The sequence below is a fragment of the Lutra lutra genome, chromosome 4 (genome assembly GCF_902655055.1).
Source record: "Lutra lutra chromosome 4, mLutLut1.2, whole genome shotgun sequence".
NCBI classification, from domain to species: domain Eukaryota; kingdom Metazoa; phylum Chordata; class Mammalia; order Carnivora; family Mustelidae; genus Lutra; species Lutra lutra.
In genome coordinates, this window is record NC_062281.1 from 135418663 (window position 1) to 135442473 (window position 23811).

Below are 23811 nucleotides of genomic sequence, written 5' to 3' on the forward strand. Positions count from 1 at the left end.
CACTGACCCATTTTGACTGATAGCATGATCTAAAGAGTTCTTGCATCTGTTCTGTTACAGAGCTTGTAGAACACAGACAAAATATTTTGGTACTAGAACATGAAGATATATAAAAAGCACAGAATTTGGAATCAGGTGGGTATTTAATAAATGATTTCCTAGTCCTAGACTCTTTGGCAAGTTACTTAGCTTCTCTGTGCCTCAGTTTCTCATCTGCAAAAGAGGAATAATAAATCCTACTTCATTAAATGGTTATAAGGACTAAATGAGATAATGGGTGCAAATCATCTGGCATATGTTCACTACTGCATAAATGGTAGTTTTCTTTTGGCTGTTTTTTTTTTTTTTTTCTGATAAGAAAAATCCAAGCATCTAAGCAAGCCATATTGGGCAGACTGATGCCTTATCAGGAAACATAAGCTTAATACTACTTCAGTATGAAAAAAAAGTCTCCTCATTTCTATTAGTCACCAGTACAATACAAACACTATGTAAATAACATATTAGTCTCAAATACATTTTTTAGAAGTTGCAAACTAGCCAAGAAATTTGTAACGTGTAGGTAAATGATCTTATAGTCAGGGTTTATTAAATTCAAAGTACTATATTTTTATTTTTATCGCAAAATAGTAACTCATTGTTAAAAATGGAGGTTTCAAATTTTATAAGACATCTGCCTTACTTTTGGATATTTTAGGGAGCTATGGTTCTGAATTTTTAACAGCCTTTTCCCTCCTTCTCTAGAGCACACTGTAAAGGACTCTCATGCATTCCTAGAAAGGAGTTAATGCCTTCTTAGGTATCTCAGTGGCCACCCTGACTAGGCTTTTACAGGCTGACAGATGGATGTCTTAGATAGGTAGATACATTTACACATAAGGTATAAGTGGTAAGGAAAAATGTGTCACATTTGATGCTGATGAATTCTGGTAATGAGATTCTTGTCGGAGGAGGATTATCGGCACTGCCCCTTTTGGCAGCTTTCTGCAGAGTGAAGTGGAATAGAAGCAATATGCTTACAGATGTTGATACGCCTGTTGCCTTGACAACATCAGTCCCTGTCTTTGTGGCTCCTGCCAGGAATGCAGCATCTGGCTCCAGCCCCCATCTGTTGTACTGACTGCAGCATCTGCCTCTACCTTTTCTTCCGTGCATCTAGCCTGGACTCCTTGTCCTCTGCCCACCCTCTGCTCTTGCTCTCTGATGGCAACATCTGTCACTATCTATTCTCGCTTTTTGTACACAACTTCAGGTGCCTAAGGGTACCAGCTACCCTTAGTGGCGATTGAACTCAAACATTCTTTTACCTGTGGAAAGCTGTTTCACTGAAGATGTTTTCTTTAGTCAGGCTTTCAGTTCCTGATATTTGAATGATTTCCTTGGCAACGTCAAATTTGCCATTGTAGCATGCCCTAGAGTAAAATAAAATATCTTGATAATAGTAAGAAGGTACATGTGGTCCAGCTGGAGGACACATGGAACTGTTTATATTACTCACAGGTGCAAAGGGGTATCTCCATAGATATTAACAACATGTGGCTGAACTTCGCTATCACTCTGGAGCAGGAACTTCACTATATCATGGTGTCCAAAGCGAGAACAGAAATGGAGTGGGACATGGTCTTCATTGTCCTGGGCATTCACTGTCATCAACAAGAAAAGAAAAGGATGTTATCTGGAGTCCTCTGTGTCTCAGGTTTCTCATGTGTGGCGTCAGGAACTTTTCTAAGTGCCTGAGAGACTCCTGGAAATTGGCAATTAATGATAATAATAAAGGAAATTAAGTGCAACCAATTTAAAAAGTTATAATTCTGTTCTATTGCCCATTGCCACATTCAACAGGCTTTCTTCTAGCTTCTGTAAATTCTATGGAATGCATCTAATCAAATCTACCTTGCACAATGGAATAGTTCAGGAAACTAATAAGCGTCCAAAAGATCCTCATGGCCTTATTTCCACAAGGATCTCCTTCTAAATTGATTTTTTTTTTCTCCTGTAAGATGTAAAAAATTACAGATCCTGGCTAAAGCACCATTCCCAGATATTTTGGTTCAACAGGTCAGGGTGGGGCCTAGCACTGTGTATGTTTACAACATTATTTAGGAGTGTACTCTTGACTGAGAATTATACTACAGGATAAACAGCATGGCGTAATGAAAAGACAAGCTCTAGAGTGAGGCAGACCTCATTAATTAAATTTCCTTAGACAGTTATTTAACATCCAGTTGTTCCCTCAGTAGTGGGCATCTGTCCTCTCCTTGGCTCAGCCAGCCTCATGATGCCTTTGGACACTTGGGGAATTCCCTATACCGAGACTACTGACTAGAGGCCAAGACCATATTTAATCATAGGAACTGAAAATATGCACTCCAAGCCTCCTTTGCAGTGAGAGCACAGGACTGGCAGAGAGTGGCCCTATCTCCCAGTTTAGGCTTTATCCTAGCAAGTTTTTCATAGTGACCCCTTCACTCTCAACAGTGCCCTGGTTTGGACACTTATCTATGGGATCCTCCAATCAACACATGATGCCAGACTCTGACATCAGAGCTGATGACACAGAAAAGCGGAACCTAATCTATCTTGGCAATGTAGCTCCATCCAGCTTCCAGTGGTAGTGATTCCACTCACAGACTGAGTGCCCTACATGGTTGGTGCCAGAAGAACAAGTGTAGGCGTGTGAGCCTAGCAGTAGCAATGTGTCTTCAAATGACTCCTTTTGGGCTGTGATTATGGACATTGATGCTCACTGCGAGAATTCCAAACCTGGCTTTCCATCCTGTCCTGGGGAAGATTCTGTGCTCTGACTGATATCCTTTAATATATTCCTTTTGTGCTTAAATTAGCAAGAGTTAGTTTCCAATGCTTAAAGATTAAGAACAATTGATTGATACATACTCATTCCTCAACAAGTATAAAATGATCACTGTATGCCAAGCACTTGGCTAAGTGTTGGAGATACTGATTAATTATTAGTTACGATGGATATAATAACAGTACTGTTGCAGGGATGCTGAAAAGATTAAAGGAGATCGTGACCAGAAAGTACCTAGCATGGTGCCTGCCTTATATTAGACATTTTATGAAAGTGTCTATTCTTCTTTTCTACTAATTTCCCTCCTAGAAACCTGCTAAATGCCAAGGCCAATATGCTATAAATATATAGAATCTATACCCTCAAATAACCTGTAATCTCATTGAATATTCAATAATTTTAGGCCAGAAGTAATAACTGAACACCAAGATGCTAAATACTGGATATGCTTTAGTGCTTAATTTTTAAAACTAAAATAATTGTAATATCTGCTCTATAGTTATTTATTGTATTTGATTAGTTTGTTAATCTGTATAGAAAATAGAATTCAAAATAGAAAATAACAGTCCTTAACAAACCCACTTACTCTCATTCTTATATGTATCTATAATAAAAATTATTCATAGAATCAAAAGAATTGAAGAAAAATAAGAGATATCTAGGAAAGGAAAAAAGGGAAGGTAATAGTTAATTTTGAAAACTGCACAAGTAGTTTTTTATTACTGTTGTCACAATCATCACTTAACATTTAATGAACACAGGCCTTGTCACTGCTATATTTGTAGACAATGATTTTTATTTTATTGTCCTGCAAGATCTAAGCCAAAGGGAAATCTTTAACAAAGTCACCAAACTTCTCCTCCCAAGGCTGTTATTGAAAAATAAATCTTTGAATCTTTTTTTATTAATGAGTGGCTAAGAAGGACATCCTTCCTTCAGAAGAATGTTCCTGGTTATTTTGATTATCTTTCTTTTTATGATACTTCTCCTTTGTTCACATTCTGTTGGAAGCTAGGGAAAGTCAATACTATGAGTGAATGCTTTAGAACAGTAGGGAGTCCGGGGCAACTGGAGGTCACGTAAGAGTTCTTGAGGTCCAGAGGGAACATTGTAAAGCAGAATGCAGCACAATCTTCCATTAATTCATAGTTTGCCTTTGGCTCTCCCTGGCCCCACCCAACATTATTTTTTTCTGCTCCAGTCAATAAACTTCAAAGTAGATTATCTACTTGGTGAATTACCTGCAGTGGCCTAGACATTCTTCTCATCAAAGAAGATATAAATATCAACTGAAGGGACAAGCCAGGTGAGATCTGGATCAGACACAGAGTTTATATATACACATCTCTATTTCTGCTTCAGCTATTGTGTTCTACTTTAGATTTGTCTTGGATTAATGTGTAGTGACCAAAAAAATGTATATATTATTATATCTTATCTGAGGGAAACTGAATGTATGAATGGTATTCTATTTGCTCTAATTTCACATTTTCTGAGAGTTAAATAAAGAAGAATTTCAAGCAAAGAAATAGATCTAAGTCATTCTTAGGAGAGTATTTAGTGCCTAGCCCTCTGCTTTGAAGAGCGTTTGTGTTCAGTAATGTCTTTTAAAAGAAAGATTAAGCGAATGGGTGGGTGGATGGATACTATTTACTTATCTCTGTTTATTGATCTGAAAGATAAAGTAGGGCACCTGGGTGGCCCAGTTGGTTAAGCAACTGCCTTCAGCTCATCATGATCCTGGAGTCCTGGGATCGAGTACCGCATAGGGCTCCTGCTCAGCGGGAAGTCTGCGTCTCTCTCTGATCCTCCCCCTTCTTTGCTTTCTCTCACTCTCAAATAAATAAATAAAATCTTAAAAAAAAAATAAAGTAAAAATTCCCACAGTAACCCAGCAATGTTAAGTACTTCCCATTAGCTTTCTACAACAACTCCCAAGTGTGTCTTAAATACATTTTCAATAATAAATCTGTGTAGTAGCTCTGACAAGATAGAGTTTTAGAAATAAAATACTTCCTCTTCCTGGCTAAGTCTTAGAAATTTTTGTGACTTTATATATATCCAGTTCTATGTAAAAGGAACTGTAGCACTTACTAGTCAGATGACAAAAAATTAATAAATCCTGAATTTAAAATTTTCCATTTTTAACTTTATTAAAATGATAAGTTATGAAGGCTTGATCACTACTTTCTTCTTATGGGGTCCAGCAATATTTTGACCTTTTCAATCTCATCCAATAAGCATTACATTTCTCCTTTTTCATTTTTCTATGTGGTACAAAGAAGACTAGAGACTTGAAACATATGTGACTGAATAGGTCAGCCTCCCAAACATGTTTAACTGAAGAGGTTGCTTTCAGAATTACATTTTGGCTAATTTTGTAGGCTGAATTTATTTTCATTTGTGACATTCTGTTACCATGGAGACATACTGTAAATACCAGATTTTGAATTGTGTCCCTTTTGGGGTCATTAATTCACTCTTCCTCCTATGTCCATTTACCACAGGCAAGGGTCAGATCTAAAATAAATCATCTGGAGGCTTAGCTACACCTTGGAATAAATGAACTAGCTGATAATAAATCTAGTACGGTGTCCAGTAGCAAAACAAATCTGGTTTATTCTTTGCAATTGGTTGAAGTACAAAAGGGACTTAAGTATCAAGTGTGTATTAGAAGGAAATAAAAATGCATAAAATTCTGAGTCATGCTGTCTCTTGATATTTTAAATGATTGAGTAGAAAGCATGTAAAGCTTGTGTGAATAAGAAAGAAAGGGTTGAAAATTACATCATATGATGCTGGCATGTAGGGGGAAGACAGGTGCAGTGTACATTTCAATGCCTTTTGTAGAAGAGAACTTTGATCCTGGAGACATGCTGATCAATGATACTCATTTTGACACCACTGAGCTTTGGGGTTGCACAGAGGAATAAAAAGCGGAGGTTGGCATCGATAATAAAAGGAAAAAAAGTGGGCTCTTTCTGGCCCTCTGGAAGAGCGAGGCAGTTTCAAAAACACAATCATGTGTTCAGTGGTTCATACAGGTGTACCTTTGCCTATTCTAAACCAACAAAATCAAAGAGACTGCTTAAACAAGGTCTAAGGAATAGTATTTCTTGTATTCTGACAACACAGGTTATTTATGATAATGCTATAGACAAAAATACCTCAGTTATTGCATATTGGCTCATAGAAAATGACACCAACCATGTCTCTCAAACTTTAGAAAGTAAAATGGCCCTTTTTTCCGACATGGAAACTGCCTAAGCCTCTTCCCATATGTATCTCTGGAAGGCTTTACATTTTCCTTATGTGTAGGTGAAAACGTTGATTAGTTTTATCAACTGAATATTGATCTCAGTTTTGGACCAAGGCACTGGCAGTTGAGAGCTTTGACAACCTTGTCCTTTTGTAAATGTGCATCGTTTCTGCTGCAAAGGCCAGCAGTTCTTACAGCTGGGTTTTTAATTAGGTCTCTTGGGGGTCAATGGAAGAATGTTGGATGTGCCTGAGAGAATTTAATGACAAGATGTAACTCTGAATGAATTCGTGTCAGAAAATAAAGTTTGTAAGGAAGAGAAAAAGAAAGAGAAAGAAATAACTTTTTTCAACATTCTACTTTTAATCGATTTTCCAAAATTCATCTTATAATTAAGAAAATTAAAAGTTGTGGGAAATTCTATTCTATTAACCATATCCTAAAATCTTTCTGTATGTCTTAAAGCGTTTTTTTTCCCTCAGCCTGATCACACTGTAATGCTGTTTCACTAAAAATAATTGTAATATCAAATATTGGGGAGGATACAGGGAGCAACTGGAACTCTCATATATTGCTGTGGGAGTAAAAATAGTACAAACACTTAAGAAAACTGTTTCTAATTTCCTATAAAATAAAACATATGCATATAGCAAATATATATATTTGTGTGTATACACACACACACACACACACACACACACACATACATACACATATTCCCCCCAAGGGAGATTAGTATACATGTTCACAAAAAAGAATTGAATGTTTCCGGCATCTACACATTCATAAAAGCCAAACACTAGAACAATTCAAGCATTCATTGGGAGGATGATGGATAATCAAATTGAATATTCATCCAACTTTACTAATAAAAAAAGACAAATTATGATTTGTGCAAAAACATGGATAAAAGTTAAAATAATACTATCAGTCAAAAGAAGGAAATACTAAATTGTACTGGACTCCAAGAACAGAAAAAACTAACCTATGGCAATAGAAGCCAGAATATTGATCAACTTTTAAGGTTAAAGATATTTACTGAGAGGAGGGCACAAATGAACGTTCCAGAGTTCAATTTTCCATATGAAAATATTCAATATCTTGATCTGAGTGGTTTTCCATGGATAGTAAATATTCACTTAAGTCAACATTTACTTAAGATTTGAGAATTTTGCCATACGAAATTTTACCTCAATTAAAAAAAGGATTAGTGAAAAATAGCAAAATGAGAATGATTTATCTAAGGGAACCACTTACTTTTATTGAAGCATCTAATATGTTAAGAGTTGAACTAAAATGTATATAAAATGATTGACATATAGATTTAGTTATTACATTAAAATAATAAATTATAATTTATGGAATAAATTAGTATGTGCAATTAATCAGCTTTAAGTGTATTCTCTAATAAATAAGGAAAGTGCAAATAAAAAATACACATAAAGTAAAAAAAAAAAACAAATGTCTTCTAAACATATAATCTTACCATCTGCTTTGCTGCCTTCCTCCATCAAGAGTTTTGCAATATTAAAGAATCCTTTTGCAGATGCTAGGTGGAGGGGCCTGTCTCCAACTTCACCACTTACATTTACATCAGCACCAAATTTCAAAAGAAGGCGAGTTACCTAAAGAATCCATTCATTTAAAATTAGTACCAAAAGTCAAACAATAATGCAAAACTTTCAAAAAAAATATGGAAGAAGACATATCATTAAAGCTTTGTCTTAGATTATTTTTACCAGAAAATAATAGAAAATCCTAACTTGATTGGCCTAAGCAACAAAGAATTTATTATTCCATCACTTAACAAGAAGTCTAAAACCAGAGCAATTTCAGGGTTAGTTCTTCATTGTGCATAAATAATCCTCCCTAGAGTCACCCATAATCTTCCCTGAACCATCTTTTCCAAAGTCTTTTTCTGGCCAGAGCCAGCAGTGTTTACTTGCTTCTTGATTTTCACAGCAACTCCATGCATAATGGGTCACACAGATGGTCATCTTGCTACTGGAGTTCTGGGTTCTTTTCTGGATTTGTGAGTAAATGGGAGATAGATGCACTTGCTTGCAGCAGCTTCCTCAATTAGCTGAGATCCACATTCAAAGGGAGAGAAAGATGAAGTATTAAACAACTTAGGAGTCTTCCAGGGATTGTTTCAGATAATTTACAAGATTTCTTTAAATTATTTACCTATTCACTTACAACCTTCCAAATAATTTCTCTAAATTTGACATTGTCTCCTCTGGCTATTTCAAAAGTCAATACAATGATCCTGAGAGGTAAGTAAGAATGAATTTGTGCCATCAAAGTAACTCTTATGGGAGGAACCCTCAACTGACCTCATGACCACTGAGGTGTTAGCATAAAAGTGAATTCAAACTCTAAAACTATTTTGAATTTCTATGTGGTAGCAAACATCTCAACTATATGGTACATATTTGGTGGAAATTCTAGGCAAAAATTAGCAGTGTGGGATGTGGGAAACTTCCTCTTGAGTATGGTAGGTAAAGAACAAGGGTCCTGAAGTTAGGCTTTTATCACCTTTAAAAATTATTTGACCTTTCAAAACTTCAGTTTCTTCATTATTAGGATGGGAATCACAATAGCTCCACTTCATAGGGTTGTTACAAGGATTAAATAAGTTACCAGACGTAAAACACTTAGAAAAGTGTCTGGCACTCAATAAAATGTTAGCAGAAGTGGTAGCACCAATGTGGAACATGCATATTTTATCCATTTATTTGTTAGCTAATGGGCAGGCCAATACTTAATTCAGAAAAAATTGGAACAGTAAAAGTTAGTCTCAAGAGCTGTGCATTCCTAAGCAGATATTTCCACTTACAAAGACTCCATAAATTCTGTTATGTGACTTTATAATGGACAGCTTTAAACTATCTTTGAAATCGATTGTCTATTAAGTACTATTATTATATAGCTAGGAAATATTGCTCATGGTACAAAACATCTACTCTTTCACTTAAAAACAAGTAAATAAACAAATGGCAAGGAACATGGAACATTAGGCACATTTATATATTGAATGTACCATTCTCCTGTCAGCATATTTTAGCAAATGACAATAGCATCCATAAATTACTTATGTGCTGGCTTCGCACACAGAAAGTGAGTCCCTTATCATAAAAAGGCCATCCACACTTTAGCATAATTTTATAAGACTGTGACTATATATTCAGGGAAAGTAAACAAATTTAGCTCTCTACCCAACATGCATAGAAGTTCTTTATGTTTCGGTGGGTGAGGAGGTTAATCACCAAAGAGGATGACTCTACAAATAACATGCATTGTGTACATCCAGTCTGTGCCTAAAGTCGGAAAAGTATGGAATTTTTTCATCATCTGGGCTTTTCGACCCTGTACTTTCTGAAGCATTTTCAGTGCCCAGCTCTCCAGTACACTCCAGTGCACTCTGAGCAGCACATCAAATGAAATGAGAAATCTTTCCTAGCTATAGGTCATGCTTCATGGGTCTGAGAGTGTCCAAGCATATGCTAGCTAGCAAAGAAATAAAGGCACAATGACTAGAAGAGCACAGGGACACAAGTAAGTTTGATTTTTTAACTTGGAATCCTGAGGCAGTGCAATGGCATGACCTCTACAAAGGCAAAAAGGTATAATTTTACTCCATACTTGAGTAAGACTAGAGATCTAGAGATATAAAGTGAGGAAGAATGAAAAAAGGATGTCAAAAGAACAGTTAAGTTTTAATTATCGAATTACATGTGTATTTCTGTTTTATTTGGTTCTATTTGCTTTCTTAAGGCTAGCTAAATGGTGATGTTTGAAAGTGGCACATAAAAATTTTGTCTTTCAATATGTTAAGGTTAAAAATCAATGGACTGACTTTGTCCTGGGAGTATGTTCATAAGCTTTTTTTTTCTGTACATAATGTGGTTTTTAAATCATTAGGCATCTACCTCTTTGGAAAAGTTTGGCCATTCCATAAGATGTTAAACATGGTGTTACCATATAAGACATCAATTCCACCCTTAGAGGTAGGTACCCAAGAGAAATGCAAAAAGATGTGTATATCAAAACTTGTACATGAGGTAGGGAAGGAATGGGTGAAATAGATAAAGGGGAGTAAGAGTACACTTATTTTGATAAGCACTGAGAAATGTATAGAATTGTTGAATCATTATATCATACACCTGAAAAGAACATAACAGTGTCTGTTAATTATACTTGAATTTAAAAAAAAAAAACAAACAAACCTGAATATTCAAGGCAGCATTATTCAAAATAGCTAAAAAGTGGGGGAAAAAAATCCACATCCATCAATTGATGAATGAATAAATAAAATCTGGCATATCCATACAACAAAGTAGTACTCTACACTAAAAAGCAAGGAGGTACTGATACATGTTATAAAGTTGATGAGACTTAAAAACACTATGCTAAGTGAAAGAAGTCAGTCACAAAAGACCATAATTTGCATGATTCTATGTATAGGAGGTCTCCAGGATAGGTAAATCTATAGAAATGTAAAGTATATTAGTATTTTCTTCAGGCAGAAGAGAGAGGTGGGGAAGAAGTTGGAAGTGCTAATGTGCACAAGGTTGCTTCTGTGGGTAATAACTTTGTTCAATTAATTGTCGTGATGGTTGTACACTTTGAATATACTAAAAATCACTGAGTTGTACAATTTAAATTGATGAAGTATATCTCAATAAAGTTGTTACAAATTTACAAAATCAATGGACTTTGGAGTTAGAGCACCTGGCCTTGAATTTAAGCAAATTTCCTGGACTTTTTGATTTGTTTCACTGATGGAAGAAGAACCACAGCTCTTAAGTACAACAAATAACTTTGGGCTTTGGGATCAGACAGGCCTAAATATATATATTTAAACTCTTCTAACCAGCTGTGTGACTCTGGCATGCCACCTGACCTAAGTGAGTTCATGTATATCGTTGACAAGAAGATGCAAATAACAACTAATTTTAGGATTTTGGAAAAATTACCAAAAAGGATAATCCACATAAAAGGCTTATCCCAAGGTACGAGATTACTCATACTGTAACTTATTAAGGATGTCGTGAAGGTCAAGTAAAACTACTCATTGAATGAAGACATACTTTCCAGTTAAAACATTCTCTCTATATAGTATTACTTTATTACAACACACTTGATATTGGATAATTAATTATTTTATAAATAATTATGTATTTAAATCAAATTATATTTAAAGCACATATAGTGATTTAAAAAAAATAATTGTCTAGGTTATTCCATGTATTAGTTTCCCACTGTTGTAAATTGCCACAAAATTAATGGATTCAAATAGCACAGGTTATTCTCTTAAAGCTCTGGAGGTTAGAAATCTAAAATCAAGGAATTGGCAGGCTGCAGTCTCTTTGGAGGCTTTCATTTCCTCACTTTTTCAGCTTCTATAGGTTGCATACATCCTTTTTTTTTTTTTTTTCTTTTTTAGTGATGAAAAAAACTGTTTAGATTTAGCCAGCTGGACTCAGTTTAGATGATCCCAATTTTGTTGGCAACACCAAAAGCGTCATAGTTAGGGGCCAGTCGAACATAGGACTTCTTCCTTCCACCAGGTCTGATCAAGGTGTTGACCTTGGCCATGTCAATGTCACAGAGCTTCATCACAGCCTGTTTCATCTGGTGCTTGTTGGCCTTGACATCCACAATGAACACAAGCGTGTTGTTGTCTCCTATTTTCTTCATGGCTGACTCAGTAGTCAGGGGGAACTTGATGATGGTATAGTGATCAGGCTAGTTTCGCCTGGGGGCTCTCTTTCGAGGGTATTTGGGCGGCCTTCCGAGATGCAGAGTCTTGGGTTGTCAGAATGTAGGTGATGTGTGGATCTTTTTTTTTGTGATTGTGGACGCCTTTCAGCACCACTTTCTTGGTCTTCAAAGCCTTTGCTTTGGAGGAGGGACAGGGGCTTCCTTCTTAGCTTTCGGAGCCATCTTCACAAAAGGGATTTTAGTTGCTTACATTTGGCTCATGACCCCTTCTTGTATCACTTTAACTTCTCGCTTCTACTGTCACATCTGTTTCCTGCTCCCTAGTATAAGGATCCTTGTGATTACATCAGGTCCACCCAGATGATTCCAGGATAATCTCTCCAACTCAAGATTCTTAATTTGATCACACCTGCAAAGTCCCTTTTAGGATATACATAAGTTCCGAAAATGAAAACCTGAACATATTTGCAGTCTACCACATCCCAAGACAGTAGAAAAGAAGAAACTCAGTTTCTGAAACACATTTTTTTTTTTTTTAAACCTGCTGGGACAGTGTTCATGATTTATTTTATTGTTACTGTCACTAGCATCATCATAGTAACAGTTATTGAGCATTTGCCAAACACTTTAAATTAATATCTCATCGTATCAGCAACCCTATGAGCTAGATACTATTAATATTTTCTCTATTATGCAGATGAAGAAACGGATGATCAGAGAAATGACATAACCTACACATGGTCACAAAGCTAGGAATTTTTCGAATTCAGGCTGACTGATTCCTGGGATTATATATTTACATCACTGCCTCCCTTGGGTACTAACACAGTCAGTAAAAATGAGTAACTTGGCAGATGCAGTATTTCTAAGGATCTGTAAGTTCCTCAAGGGTGGAGCTGATGAGAGTATGGCAAAAATAATTCAAATGATATCTTAAATATTCTTTCTTTGAGGCTAGAACAGATAGCTCAACAAAAGCTTGGAAGGTCCCCCAGCCTTTGGGAATACTACTGTCAGACTTACCTGTTCATGTCCATAGTATGCTGCAATGTGCAATGGAGTGAAAAAAACTGCATCTTGAACATTGACATTAGCTCCCTGTTGCAGCAGGACATCAGCAGCCTCGACATGAAACAAAGCTCAGTTAAGACCTTGATTTGGGGCATCTGCCTATCAAAATTCATTTTACAACCATCATGCACAATGCTTCTTCAGAAGTCACCATCCTGAAGCCGTTTTCTTTCATCTCCCTTCTCTGAAACCTCTGACGACTTGTTTTTGTCTAGAAAATGAAGACCAAACCCCTTAGTGTGGGTTTCAAATGCCTTCTGGATCTGACAGTATTCTTTTTAAATGAATTTCCCATTACTCTCTTTCATATACTCAATTACTCAATTACATTTCCTGCTCCTTTGAGTCTTTGTTTACATCATTTCCTCAGCCAGGAATTATCTTTTGCCCGAACTACAGATATTTAAACACAAGCTAAATACCTTCTCCTCCAAGATTTCTTTGATTTTCCTCCCTTCCCTTTCAGTGGACTTGCTGAAATTATCTTTCTTCTTCATAAATTTCATGTAATTTTCTTTCATGCGATATATAACAACTGAATAATTAAATGCATGCTTTTTCATTCATACTAAAGAACAAATCCTTTAAGGACAAAGAACATCAGGTTCATCTTTATAATCCTGACGGGGCCTGTTGCTATGCAAATAGCAATCATTCAATAAACATTTGTTGAATGAATGAGTGGATGAGTGAATGAATGAATGAATGAATGAAATAATGAATAAATGAGCAACTGAAAAACACAAGGAGCTGTTGGCCAATTATCTTCATTGAAAATTATGCATCGTAACAAATCGGCTAACCCTTCAAATTTCTTCTCCTTCCAAAGACCTATTTCTAAGTCTCACTTTCTGAAAAATTGGTTGGAATCATTTCCTTCAGATGTGCTCCTTTTTATTGTGGATTTTAATGCATTATCTATTCTTCATGTAGTCAAATAATATACATTTGGGAAAATTTTCAAAAGTCTGTTAAGCTTAGGAGACAACACAGGAAGATAGGATCTAAAAGCTCAACGACTTATGTTCCAACACCTCTTCTATTAAAATAAACAAATTGCCTCAGTAAAGTTTCCTATCCTGTTTGAATCATAGCCCTTCAGAACTGGAGAGGGACCATGGGCAGACATTACATTTCAAACCCCTATTTTTTTAAAGATGAAGAAACTGAAATGAGAAAAAGGAAGAAATTGAAAATGAGAGGAAGTAAGACATTTCTCAAAGTTATGGAGCAAGTCAGTGTCAGCACAGATTCTTTAGTCTCTTGCCTCAAGCTTTGTTTCTGAGTGCTCTATGGTTTTAAATAGTTTATTCATCAATCATCCATTTATTCATGTATCAACACACAATTTATTGAGCATGTATGAGCTAAAACTGTGTTGTTTTGCATGCTTATTCTCAGAATTTATTCAATCAGCATTACAACTGATTGTCATACAAAGTTAAGGAATTCTTTTTTTTTTAAAAGTACAAAGAAGTTTATTGAAACATTATAATAGTAAAGAAAAATATAATGTTCTTTGTGGAAATAATATTATGTTCTCAAAACTATCACTTTTTTATTAACTCGGAAAGGGGTCTATGAAATACCTTTAAGTTAAATAAGCACATGCATTCATATATATATATATATATACACACACACATATATAATAGTTATGTATATATGTATGTATATACATTAATAATTTTAAAGAATGGAAGGAAACATACTAAAACATTAATAGTAAATAGCTATATAAGGTGAGATTATAAAGGAACTTCACATTTTTCTATTTCATAACTTTTACCATGATTTGTATTACCAGGAAAATATCTTCCATTTTGAAACAAAAATTAATAGAAATACCAAATTTTAATATGTTGGAGAGTGATTTCATCCATATTTTTATTCCTGTCTTTCAAATGAAATCACTGTCCTAAATAAATATTTACACCATTCATGAGCAGCAGTAAAATAGGGGACTTTTTAGAGCTTGTGAATAAAGTTGTGATTTAAAGCTCAACACACTTGATATTGGAGCCACAATAAAACTGAGTTGATGGTTTTGAGAAAAAACTTCTACTAACAAAGCAAGATCTATAGTTCCAAGATATTTGAAATTCTTACCAAAGAAACTCCACATAAAATAGGAAAAATAATCAAAGTTATGTTTTTGATGGATTTGATGATTAATAGTGAATAAAAATCAGAAGATAAAATACAATCAGTGACAATGCGTTAGAGGTAATAGAATGACTGAGTTTAATGTTATAGGCTTTTCAACTAGTTTGGACGTAGCTACTCTTTTTTTCATTTATATTGTCTAACAACCCAAGAAGGTCATTTACAAGATCAAAGGATCATGAATTTTCATTAGATTGATCGAAAGCAGCTGGAAATGTTCTTTCAGTGAAAGATACACATTTTTTTTCTTAATTTTTTAAAATTGTTTTTAAAAAAATTATTTTCTCTGAGATCTTCTTTAAATTCAAGTTGGTTAACATAGAGTATAATATTAATTTCAGGAGTAGAATCTAGTGATTTAAAAAGATAAGGAATTCTTTTTAGGACATCTGAAATTTCTGGTGGTTTCAAAAATATAAACAGGTTTGGGGAACCTCAGTGGCTCAATCGGTTGTGTCGGCTCTTGATTTCGGCTCATGTCATGATCTCAGGGTTGTGAAATCAAGCCCCAGTTTGGGCTCTGTATTCAGTAGGGAGACTGTTTGTGATTCTCTCTCTCCTTCTCCCTCTGCCCCTGCCCCTTTGTGTGTACACACGCATGGTCTCTCTCTCCCTCTCTCTAAAATAAATAAATCTTAAAAAAAATCTATATTTATATCTATGTCATCTATATCTATATCAATATATCTATATATATTTATATCATCTCTATCTCTATCTCTATCTCTGTCTGTCTCTATATCTATATATACAGATGTATAGGCTTCTGTACACACCCAGAACAGTATTTTTGCTGTTTTTGAGTATTGCTAACAAGTGATCCATAGAATACATATGTGTATAGTGAGTTGATTTTCGAGTAAAAAATTAAAAACACCATTAACATTTATTGAGGGCATATTACGTGTCAGGCCCTGCACTCAGTGCATAAATGGTAATTGGAATGTCCTGTTTCACCCCAAAACAGGTGAGAAAGATAAGTACCTACTTCTCCATTTTAAAAGTGAAGAAACTGAGCCTCAAGCATGCTAGATAAATTATTTGAGTTCCTAGAGCTAGTAAAGGCAGAACTGGAATTCAAATCTAGGTCCCTTTGACTTCAAACATTTTCCATCAAGCCCCTTGTGTGACCTTGATCTCATTAACACTAATCTTTAGGTAAATGAACTAACTAAGAGGAAACTTTCAGTAGAAGCTCTATAGATCCAGCTTGGAAATGAATATCAGAGCCATTTATATAAAACACTTGGTATCTTAGACTTTACATGCCTGGGAGTTCAATCTTAGGAACCTTTATAGAAGGTCACAAATGATCAAGTAAATGAAGCTTTTTACAATTTCTCTTATTTTAAATATAGCATAGAGTAAAGTAGACAGCATGCATTTTTATTGTAATAGGGACTCTGAAATGTTAACATATAATGCCAATTTCTTAGGCATGGTTCCAGAACTTACTTTGATTCTAAAAGATAACGGCTCTTAGGCTTCAATAAATGGTCCAAAGCAAACTTTTTTCCTCCTAAATCTGCACTTACCCACTCATTCGGAAAGTCAATCTTTTGGCTGAGCATTAATTATGAAGTGTTGGCCTTCTGAGAAACTGTCAAAAATGTAAGTCTTAATGAAACCACAGAGTCATTATTGAACAGTAGGCTTTATTTAGTTTGTCTTAAAACTCAAGGAAATATTTAACCATTGAGAGCAATGTACATTGGAATTATTTGAATAATGTCATATGTTATTTATATGAGTAGAATGCATTTATTGATCTTTATTTCTTTTGGAGTCATCATGGAGAAAGTATCTCTAAGCAATCTATGGGAATATAATGTATTGTGATGTACAAATATGACTGTCATGTAGCTAAGACAAATACACTTGTATTAAGATTTAGGCTGGAACATACATCTATCATTTAATCCATGCTTCCCTTCTCCAAAACTTGAAAAAGTTGGTAAAGCAATCTAGCATTCTTTCTACTATATGAAGCCTCATAAAGTCACAGTCTGAATTATTTGCCGCTTTGCAAAGTATATGATAGGCATCCAAATAATTGTTGAATTGGACTGTATTTCTAGCAAAAATTATACACACACACACACACACACACACCATTAGTTATAAGGGAATTAAACATTAACAATCAGGACACAATTATATGATAGAAATTTTAAATAATTCAATTCAACAAACATTTATTGATCATTTATTTATTTTTAAAATTCAATTAGCCAACAAATAGTACATCATTAGTTTAAGATGTAGTGTTCAACGATCCATTGGTTGAGTATACTAAATTAACCTTTTGCAAACCCAGTGCCTGCTCCATGCCAGGAACTGTGATTAGAGTTGTACATGTACACATTATCTCATTAAGATTTTTGTAAGTCATAAAATCTGTTGTCTTAAGATTTTTTGATAGAATACATAGTTTTGACCTTTTTCCCTTGAAAATATTAACAAAACTACTAGTGAAATTGTAGAGTAGAAAAAAGGTTATCACAGAAAGGATATCTTTATAATCTCTAGACTCTTTTTTTTAAAGATTTTATTTATTTATTTGACAGAGATCACAAGGAGGCAGAGAGGCAGGCAGAGAGAGAAGAAGAAGCAGACTCCCTGCTGAGCAGAGAGCCCATTATGGGGCTCTATCCCAGGACCCTGGGATCATGACCTGAGCCTAAGGCAGAGGCTTTAACGCACTGAGCCACCCAGGCGTCCCAATCTTTATTCTTTAAGGAAATAAACTGTATTATGTTTAGATTTGTATAACTGACATGTATGTCAGTATTATTATTATTATGATTAAAGGAATGGTGTTCAAATATAGTCTGGTAACTAGGTACCTTTTATTGACCAAAGGATAAGCACCAAAAAGTGCTTCCCATTAAGTAGTTGTTTTATAAGCATAGAAAATGAATCAGAGTTCCTTATTTTGACAGTAGGAATTACTATATATATTACACTTTACAGATATTTTTTTATTTACCAGTTGACTCTTCAAAAGATCCAAGTGGAGTATCTCCAATTTTCTCCAATTTTAAATATGTATTTAAACATATATTTATATATTCTGTTCTTTCTTCCTAGAAAACCTCCTTTCTCTTTCTCTGCATGCCATATAACCAGTCTCAAGGTCAAGCTCATGTTCTTCATGAGAAGTTCCTACAAATACTTCACCATATTGATCATTTCTGGATGCTTATACTATTTGTCCTCACAACTTAATCTTCCTTTTAATTATCACTGTGGGTAAACCACTATTATATAAAATTCTTAACTTTTTTTTTTTCAGGTTCTAAACTTGTGCCAGTGAAATGTAGTAAGTTTGGGACTTCAGCAAAAATAATTTTTCACTGGAATTTAATCATAATTAAAATAGTCAAATCTTATTATTTAAAATTCCAGAGATTCTACAAGTAATGTCTATAAGAGCAAAGGCCCTTATTGTTCTTGCTTACTGAATACTTCTATAATATGACTTTAACTTATATGACTTGGTACCATTTAGCACCCCCTTTATTCTTCATATTATGAAAGTCATCAATAGCACTGAAGAAAATAAAGGCCATATCAAGAGGAACCAATTGTCCCATGGGAAAGAAGTAGAATAAAATAAATTCTGAGGGATAAAATGTCAATCGATATCAGTTGAAATTGCCAACATTAGGTACAGTGTCTTCTACCTAGTAGATGTTCAATAAATACCTATACTTTTAAATTAAGATTTTCTTTCCTTTAAGTGATATATCATTTTAATGACTTTCTTGTTGTCTTCTTCAAATGTATGCTTATACTATTGTTTTCCTCAGGATTTATAGTTTATTTAAAGCCACAATTTTCTCTTCTGTATACATTTTATTTAACTTTTACCACTAACACTTACAGACAGCAGAACCATGAGACTACACTAGGATAATACACATTGCCTTTTTTTGGGAAAATCTGTAGTAGTAAAACTTTAGACAAAAATGATTTTTTAAAATTTTAAAATTTTGAATTTTTTTAAATTTAAATTTTAGAATTATGTTAATTCTCAGTGAACGTACGGTGCTATATTGGTTTCAGGTGTACCATATAGTGATTGCACAATCCTGTATATTACTCAGTACATATCAAAAGTACACTCCTAAATCCCCATCACCTATTTAACCCATTCACCCACCCACCTTTCCTTTGGTAACCATTAGTTTGTTCTCTTTAGTTAAGAGTCTGTTTCTTGGTTTCTCTGTCTCTCTGTCTCTCAATCTTTCCCTTTATTCATTTGTTTTGTTTCTTAAATTCCACGTATGAGAGAAATCATATGGTATTTGTCTTTCTCTGACTGATTATTTTGTGTAGGATTATACTCTCTAGTTCCATCCATGTCTTGCACAGTTTGTTGGAATGCAAACTGGTGCAGCCACTGTGGAAAACAGTATTAAGTTTCCTCAAAAAGTTAAAAATAGAAATACCCTATGATCCAGTAATTGCTCTACTGGATATTTACCCCCAAAATACAAAAACACGAATTCAAAAGGATACATGCACCCTTATGTTTATAGCAGCATTCTTTACAATAGAGGAAAATGTTTTCTAAAGTTTATCCCTCATGAATTCAAAATGATCCCAAAGACATTAATATGCAAGTTGATTTAGATTTGATATTTCCCAATTATTTCCATTTCTAACTTTCAAAAACCAGTTCTCAACTGTGTCCCCTTGAACCATTCCCTCTCTCCTAAACTTTATAGACAATATTCTTAAAAGCAGTCTACCTTCTGTTCACATTTCCTCACCTCCTATTCATTCCTCAGCCCACTACAACCTGGCTTCAGACCTCACCACCTTAGCATAATTTCTGTGGAAAATGACATGAAAGGCCTCCTAATTGCCCATTCCAACAGATACTTTTTAGTTTTTTCCTTATTTTAATATTTATTTTATTATTTATCTGCTCCTTAACATCCTATCCTTCCTTAGGTTGATTGACATTGCAGTCTTTGAGTTTGCTCCCTACCTTTCTGCCAATTTATTATTATTCCTCTACAGAGGTGACTCTCTCTGTTTAACTCTTAAGAGTTTCTTAAGTGTTGCTTTTTCCTCACTGACAAGTGTTCCCTTGTGCTTCTTTTTGAGCTCCTTTTTCTGCTCTAATTCTTTTGTATTAAGTTCATACATGCAAAACAATTAGCACAATACTTGGTACGTAATGATAAGTATTCGGTAAGTGGCAGCTATTAGTTATTTTGCAGTATACATTCTCTGGTTGATTCCATCAACTATGACTGCTGCTGCTGCTGCTGCTGCTGCTACTTCTACTACTACCACATACACACACACACACACACACTCACACACACACACACACACACACACACACACACTCACACACACACACACACTCACTCCTCTCCAGTTGCATGTGCTTTTTCCAGACTTCCTCTAACAAAATCTACCTTCTTTGGCAACTGTTCATCCTGTTACGTATTTCTACTCTATTTCCCACTGTTTTTTTCCCTGAGGTGGCAGAATCCTCTACATTGATCTGTCATTTATAGTTTAATTCTTATTAATGTAAATGAAGTATTAGAAGGCAAAGGGAACTAATATTTCTTCAATGTGTACTTTGAGGATATCTATTGGCTAAATAGAATATCTATTTCAGGTAATGCTTATAGCAATCTCATGGAATTTTATCAATATCCCCACCTTAAAAATAAGAATAATGGAATTCAGAATTATACAGCTTATAAGGAAAGTTTAAATTCACCGAAGTTTAAATTCAGATCTATGGAGGTCCAAAGCACCATACTATTCCATGCTGTTTTACTTCTTATGTGTGTTATTATTTGTGGCCAGTTAGCAATTCCTTGCCATCTTATACAGTCCTGCAGAAGATATAGCTCTTTGTAGATGTTACTCTTCAAAGATTTTCAGAGATTTTCATATAGCCAGTATATCAGTAAGAAAGATTCTGCCTATATAGCAACGTACACAGCAGCCAAACTATGGAAAGAACCCAGATGAATGGATAAAGAAGTTGTGAGATATATGCATGTATGTGTGTGTGTGTGTGTGTGTGTGTGTGTATAAAATGGAATACTACTTAGCCATTAAAAATGAAATCTGAAAAATAAAGATGTGAGATATATACATATATATGTGTATATTCCATTATATATATATATATATATATAATGGAATACTACTCAGCCATCAAAAATTAAAATCCTGCCATTTGCAATGACGTGGATGGAACTAGAGGGTATTATGTTAAGCAAAATAAGACTATCAGAGAAAGACAATTATCATATGATCTAACTGATATGTGAAATTTAAGAAATAAAACAGAGGTCATAGGGAAAGAGAGGAAAAAAAATAAAGCAAGATGAAAACAAAGTGGGAGACAAACCATAGGAGACTCTTAATCATAGGAAACAAACTGTGGGTTGCTGGAGGGGAAGAGGGTTGCAGTAACTAGGTGATGTACATTAAGAATAGCATGTGATGTAATGAGCACTGGGTATTATATAAAACTGATGAATCACAGACCTGTACCTCTGAAAACAATAATATATGTCAATTTAAAAAAGAGATTTTTCCAAAATGAAAAAAAAAAAGAATGATCCTGGCTATGTAACTGTTTGCAGTTGACTGAAAAACAAATGAAGCAAAATTTATTTTAAGTAGGAGTTGTTTACTAGGGATCTTAAAGCATCTTATATACTACGGAAGGAAGTTTGGAATTTTTCTTAAAACTTTTCCTTTTAGGAACTCACCAAGAGATTTTAAGTCGTAGTAAAGTATATTCTGATTTGGATCTTAAAATGACTCTTCTAGTAATAGTATAGCAAATGGATTGAAGAGGGAGCAAGACTGGAAGCAGGGTGATCAGTTAGCAAGGGCCCACAGTAAGTTAAAAAGAAAGAGCTAAGGATCACATGAACTGAGGTAGTACTGGTGGCTTGGAAATGAAGAATGGGTTTCAGAGATAATTAAGATGGTAGAATCATATGATGGCATATAAAAGGACTGGTGAGAGATGATGAGAAATTGTTAACAAGTGATGACTTTAAAAGAGGAAACCTCTTAGGGGAGATGAGCATGAAGATAAAACTTTTGTCTACTTCATGAATTTAGGAAGTGGGAACATTACCTACAGTGCCTGCCTCCCAGATTAATGACTTGTAATAGCCAGTTTCTTCCAATTCTTCTCTGCAGTTCACTTTGTTCTTATCCAACACCACAAGCTGTTTTGATTGAGGCCAATCCTTCAATCAAGATGTGAACATAATTCTCAAATTTTCAAACAACTACCAATAACTAGGTTAATTAAAGATGCCAATAATTGCTTGCCCATTTGTATTGAAGCTTGTATTACTTAGAAAACATTTCAGATAGTAGCATTTGCTTTAGGTTTAATAAGAACTTCTTTTGACTTTATGCTCTATTTCTGTAAAATTTTCTACTTTTAAATATATACACTTCTTGACATCCACTACAAATGTTAGGTGAGAACTCTCTACCATGTAGTCACAGAGTTTTTCACTTACAACATTCACTGAATATTTTTGTAATGACTTTTTTTTTTAACCTGACATACCTCTAATTAAATATTTGAGTACAAAAACTTATTGGAAAATAGTTTCTTCAGGCTGTCACAGAAATGAGGTTCTCTTATGTGATCTTTCTCTTATTATCTCAGGTTAAAATTAAATTTGGTCTGAAAATTACTTAGAAAATGATTCCACAAGATAATATTATCAAAGAAATTAAAGGGAAGCTCCATATTCTTAAGTTGTAGAAATAGAGCAGAAGGATATATTAACTTATATACATATATATAAAAAAAGAATTCATCAATTATATAAATGTATCACTTCTCAGGAAATTATGAGAACATAAGTAGAAAAGCTGTTGAATGAAGAAGAGTAATGAGAAGCAGTGAGGTCAAGGCTGGAGATACAAGTGGTGTGTATCATTTTATGAAAGTAATAAATGAAGCCAGGAGATAACATCACTTCCGTAAGGTAAGAGGAGATATTTATGGGATATTTACTGCTAAAAAGGGATAAGAAAAGGAGCCAGCAAAGGAAAAAGTCATCTAAGAAAGAAAAAGATAACAAAGGGATGCTTATTAAGTAAATCCCTGGAAGAGATAGTTTTAAGAAAAGAGGGACATTTTTCTAAGCCTTCCTTCTAATAATCATCTTGCTGTGTTATTTTCTTCTTTATATATATATATATATATATATATATATATATATATATATATAGCAGCATTTCTTTATGTGAGGGTCTTATTTTAAAATCCCTGGCTGAGAAAACAGGCTTTCAACATTTACTATGTTATGAATATATCATGTTCTTTACATTTCAAAACCCATAATTTTTTTTTCTTATGAGATTTACTTATTGAGCTTGCTAAAGGCCCAACATTTTTCACTATATTCTGATTGTGGAGACTTGAAAATTGTAGTACCAGTTAGGCTTCCTCTCACTGACGTTCCTCTCCACACTGCAGACACCCTGGACATTAGAACCACGAAGGGCAAGTAGCACCTGACAACCAGTTTTCTCATGACTTTTGTTCTCCAGCCCAAGTTACCTGTACCTCCATCTTTGGCTGCTCTGCCAAAGCATTTTGAAAACAAGTGATTTGCCTCTAGTTGAAAAATCAACTTAAAAAAAAAAAGATTTATTTATATGAGAGAGAGAAAGAGAGAGAGAGGGGTGGGGGGAGAGGCAGAGGGAGAGGGAGAGAGAAACTCTAAGCAGATTCCATGCAGAGCCA

At 34.6% G+C, this 23811-nt stretch overlaps 1 protein-coding gene across 6 annotated transcripts in view; it reads right to left on the reverse strand.

Moving 5' to 3' along the window:
* TNNI3K (TNNI3 interacting kinase) overlaps positions 1-23811 on the reverse strand; it is a 307291-nt gene that overhangs the window by 181637 nt on the left and 101843 nt on the right. For all 6 annotated transcript variants that reach the window (XM_047725511.1, XM_047725508.1, XM_047725509.1 and 3 more), the window contains exons 6-9: positions 12822-12920; positions 7558-7696; positions 1499-1643; positions 1308-1412 (exon numbers count right to left, since the gene is read on the reverse strand). In XM_047725511.1, coding sequence (XP_047581467.1) covers positions 1308-1412; positions 1499-1643; positions 7558-7696; positions 12822-12920 — 488 coding nt within the window. The remainder of the gene's footprint in view (positions 1-1307; positions 1413-1498; positions 1644-7557; positions 7697-12821; positions 12921-23811) is intronic.